Source organism: Penaeus monodon, chromosome 17 (genome assembly GCF_015228065.2).
Source record: "Penaeus monodon isolate SGIC_2016 chromosome 17, NSTDA_Pmon_1, whole genome shotgun sequence".
NCBI lineage: Eukaryota > Metazoa > Arthropoda > Malacostraca > Decapoda > Penaeidae > Penaeus > Penaeus monodon.
In genome coordinates, this window is record NC_051402.1 from 31,464,153 (window position 1) to 31,469,152 (window position 5,000).

The following is a 5,000-nucleotide window of genomic DNA, read 5'->3' on the forward strand; positions in this document are numbered from 1 at the left end:
TACAAGTGCTTAGTCACCAATGAGTCAGTTATTAGTCCTACCTATCTCACCTGTTTGCCCTTTTCCTTGATTTTTGGAAAGGGTCTTTTGTATTATTTTATTGTCTTAAATGTTCCCAAGATTTAAATAGCAATTTGATAATCATATCATCGATAACAATAATAATTGTATCGATATCAATTGTATTAAAAGGAATAACACATTTTCCCGCCAGTTCAAGGAGTGGGGAAATCAGGATCGGTCACTGGGGCCAACTGATAGACTCCTTGCCGGCAGAGCACACGCGAAGCATCTGCATGCAACAAAATTCACAAAAGAAACGTAACAGAAACAGAACGTAAATCCGTGGTGGTTGGCTTAATTCAAGTAATTCAGTGAGTCCAAAATGTTTCCCTTTGATATCAGAACCAAGATACTACTGTGATTGCTGAAAATTCACTTCCCTCATTACTGCCCCATCACTCTCCAACCCTCACGTCCCTCAGCACTATCCTCCCCATCACTCGCTTTCTTTGCCGTTCTCCAACCCCTATTTCCCCCCCATTATTATTTTCGTCGCTGCCCTCAATATCTCCCACAGTCCTCCCCATCCGTTACTGGTTATCCCGTCACTTACTCTCCCTCCCCCCCTCCATCCCGCACTTCCCTCCCCACATCACGCTGTCCTCCCCATCCCGTGACAGTCTACAGGTCCTGCAGACACCCTGGTCGAGGTTGTGTCATTGAACTCCCTATCCTGTAGGCCAAGGAGAACAGGGAGGGGAAAGGGCGGGGTGGGGTAGGGGGCGAAGTGGGGAAAGGGAGAGGAGCCGGAGAGGAAGAGAGGGGGAAAGAGAGGAAGCGAAGGGGAAAGAGAGGAAGAGTGGGTGAATGGAGGTGAGGATGAGAAGGGGGAAGGGGCAGGAGGGGGAGACAGGGGACAGTAGAGGAGGAGGGGGTAGGGGAAGGGAATAGAGGAGGAATGAAAAGACTTGAAATAGGGAGGGAAAGCTCGGAGGTGGGGAAGGATGGGGAAGAATGGGCGTGAGGGGGAAGGGTAGGGGGAATTTCTGGCAACAAATAACACGTTTTATCTTGCAGGACTACGGCTGGGGATCCTGGTGTGTGCGACCCTCATCTTCGCTGGGACTCTCGTGCGATGCTTCACCTCAGACCCTACTATCTTTACTGTGTGAGTACCAGAGGGAGGGAGGGAGGGAGAGAGCGAGCGAGAGAGAGAGAGAGAGGAAAGGAGAGAGAGAGAGGAAAGGAGAGAGAAAAGGAGAGAGAAAATGAGAGAGAAAAGGAGAGAGGAAAGGAGAGAGGAAAGGAGAGAGGATAGGAGAGAAGGATGGAGAGAGAAGGATGGAGAGAGAAGGATGGAGAGAGAAAGATGGAGAGAGAAAGGATGGAGAGAGAAGGAGGGAGAGAGAAGGAGAGAGAGAGAAGGAGAGAGAGAGAAAGAGAGGAGAGAGAGATAGAGAGAGAGAGAGAGAGAGAGAGAGGAGAGAGAGAGGGAGAGAGAGAGAGAGAGAGGAGGGAGGGAGAGAGAGAGAGAAGGAGGGAGGGAGAGAGAGAGAGAAGGAGGGAGGGGAGGGAGAGAGAGAGAGAGAGAGAGAGAGAGAGAGGAGAGAGAGAGAGAGGAGAGAGGAAGAGGAGGAGAGAGAGGGAGGGAGGGAGGGAGAGAGAGAGAGAAGGAGGGAGGGAGGGAGAGAGAGAGAGAGAGGAGGAGGGGAGGAGGGAGAGAGAGAGAGAGAGAAGAGAGAGAGGAGGGAGAAGAGAGAGAGGAGGGAGGGAGGGAGGGAGAGAGGAGAGAGAGAGGAGAGAAGGACGAGGAGGAGGGGAGGAGGAGAGACAGAGAGAGAGGAGAGAGAGAGGAGGGAGGGAGAGAGAGAGAGAAGGAGGAGGGAGGGAGAGGAGGAAGAAGGAGGGAGGGAGGGAGAGAGAGAAAGAAGGAGAGGAGGGAGGAGAGAGTGAGAGAAGAGGGAGGGAGGGAGAGAGAGAGAGAAGGGGGGAAAGAAGGAGAGAGAGGAGGAGGAGGGAGAGAGAGAAGGGAAAGGGAGGAGGGAGAGAGAGAGGGAGGGAGGGAGGAGGGGGAGGGAGGAGAGAGGAGAGAAAAAGGGGGAAGGAGAAAGGGGAAAAAGGGGAGGAGGGGGGAAGAGAGGAAAGGGGGGAAAGGGAGGAGAGAGAAAGGAGGGAGGGAGAGAGAGAAAAGAGAGAGGGAGGGGAGGGGGAGAGAGAGAGAGAGGGAAAGAGGAGAGAAGAGAGAAGGAAGATGAGAGAGAGAGAGAGAGAGGGGGAGAGAGAGAGAGGGAGAGAGAGAGGGAGAGAGAGAGGGGGAAAAGGAGAGAGAGAGGGGGGGAGAAGGAGAGAGAGAGGGGGAGAAGGAGAGAGAGAGGGGGAGAAGGAGAGAGAGGGGGGAAGAGAGAGGGAGGGGGAGGAGAAGGAGAAAGACAGTGGGGAGGAGAAGAGAGGGGAGAGGGGGGAAGGAAAAAGAAGGGGGGAGAGGGGTGGGGGGGAGAAGGGGGAGAGAGGGGGGGGGAGGGGAGAGAGAGGGGGCGGGAGAGGAGGGAGGAGAGAGAGAAGATACGTACCAACAGGAGATATATATCGCAGTAAGTTCCACTCAACATCCAGTTTACACTGGGATGAGTCAGTATTTGAAACTCCTGAATTTTATCCCCAAAGACCCCCCCGGAATTCCTCTTTCATGCTCTAATAAGGGTTTTTGTGATGTGCAATGCATCTTTTTTTTACGATTTTATCCACAAAGTAGAGTGTTTTGCATATACGCTTTGGCGGATCTACACGCAGGGGGGGGGGGGGGAGATCAGCTTCACGCCAACCTGACGTCATAGCTCCCGAAACAGAAATAAAACTATGGCTTTAAGTTGTACACTGTTCCCTCATACTTAAAACTTCAAGTATTTCATGTTTATTCACCTATACGCCTCCCCCACCCACCATTTCATAGCCTCCTCCCACTTCCCCTCCCATACCTCTTGCCACATACACCATACCCCATACCTCATACTCCATACCTCATGTCTCTTACCCCATACCTCATGCCTCATACACCATAACATATACCTCATGCCTCATACCCCATACCCTATACCCCGTGTTATAGAGCAGCCAGATAGAGCATATTTTACAGAACATAACCATTTCACATTACATAAAAGTATCATGCACTAATAGTACTCTGCACCCCCCCCCCTTAGGCTGTGTCACGTGGGCGCCGTCCTCAACTCCTTCGCCGCCTGCATGACCCTCTCCCTGCCCGCCATGGTCGCCGCCGTTTGGTTCCCTCCCGACGAGCGGATAACAGCCACAGGTAGTGTCCTCCCAACACGCAGTTTGGTTGCTCGTTCGGCATTATGAGGCCCCTTTTTAAATAGTGTTGCTTGTTTTTACTTATTGTGTTTTTTTGTTGTTTCATTTACTTATATTGATTGTGGCCACTAGTTAAATAATATATGATTCATTTCATTTATCAATTTCATTTTGTTATCTACTTTCCTTATCACATGTGTGCTTGTTCGTGCACACCAACACTTATATGTCAGAGACACACATAAAGGACACGTCCAGTGTCACACACGTAAATGCACACACACACACACACACACACACACACACACACACACACACACACACACACACACACACACACACACACACACACACACACACACACACACACACGTTTGTGTGTGTGTGTGTGCACATGTCTGCCTCTTCTCCGCTCATCCTCTCTCGCTCTCAGTACGAGTGTGTCTTTCCTCTCAGTCTTCCTCTTGTTTCCCTCTTCCTCTCTTTCTCTTTGTCCTTCATTTCACACCTTCTCTCTCTCTCTCTCTCTCTCTCTCTCTCTCTCTCTCTCTCTCTCTCTCTCTCTCTCTCTCTCTCTCTCTCTCTCTCTCTCTATCCCTCTCTCTCTCTCTCTCTCTTCTCTCTCTCGTAGTTCAGAAACCATCAGCCATTTATAAAGAAATTTAATTTTAATAATCTGAATATGAAATTGTCCATTAATCTTTGTCTCTCTCTTCCCCCGTATCTTCCTCTCCCCCTTCCCCACTCCCCTCCGTCTCTCTCTTCCCTCTTCCCCCAATACCCTCCATCCGTACGGCCTCCACTCCCCCCATGCCGTCCTTTCACCCCCTCCCTCCCCTGGCGCGCCGCGGGTGGGCGTGCGGGCGGACAGCCGTGGGCGCCCTCATGTGCCAGCTCGGGGGCGCCGCCATGTACATGGGCCCCCTGGTGGTGAGGAGTCCGGGCGAGGGGATCACGCCAGAGGATATCCGCGGAGACATCATGACCCTGATGTATATCCGTGAGTTGGACCCCCCCCCCCCCCAGGGTGGAGGCCGGTGCCCCGCTCTGGCTCGCACGCACGCACGCACGGAGCACGCATGTGCGCACACGCACACACGCAGTCGTCAGATCATGTGTATTTGTGTGTGATGGTGTCCGTGCGTGCGTGTGTGCGTGTGTTGTTATTGAAGATAAGGGTAGTAATAATCGTAAATGATGATACTTTGGGCGATTATTTTTGTTATAACCAGTATAAGGACCGTAATGATAATGAGTGATGTTTTATTTGTAATGATAACAGTAATAAGTGCCTTAATCATAATAATGATAATTGTAGTAATAATGTTATAGATTGGGACAATGTAAGGATCATCATAATGATGACAATAATAATAAAGACTAATAATAGATTTTGAAATAATAATAAAAATGATTAGGATGATAATAATGATAATAATAAGAATATAACATTAATAATGAGGATGATAGTAATAATAATAAAAATAATGGTGATAATGGAATACGAAAACCAGAATTTTAATTTTACGTTCTCCCCTACCCTTCTTCTTCTTCCTCCTCCTCCTCCTCCTCCTCCTCCTCCTTCCTCCTCCTCTCCCTCCTCCTCTCCCTCCTCCTCTCCCTCCTCCTCTCCCTCCTCCTCTCCCTCCTCCTCTCCCTCCTCCACCCCTCCCCTCCCCCTCCTT

General features: G+C 50.4%; 1 protein-coding gene across 1 annotated transcript in view; it reads left to right on the forward strand.

Annotated features, from left to right (window-relative positions):
• Positions 1-5,000, forward strand: part of LOC119583655 (solute carrier family 49 member 4 homolog) — a 15,394-nt gene that overhangs the window by 4,007 nt on the left and 6,387 nt on the right. The window contains exons 3-5 of the mRNA XM_037932248.1: positions 1,081-1,171; positions 3,204-3,316; positions 4,187-4,315. Coding sequence (XP_037788176.1) covers positions 1,081-1,171; positions 3,204-3,316; positions 4,187-4,315 — 333 coding nt within the window. The remainder of the gene's footprint in view (positions 1-1,080; positions 1,172-3,203; positions 3,317-4,186; positions 4,316-5,000) is intronic.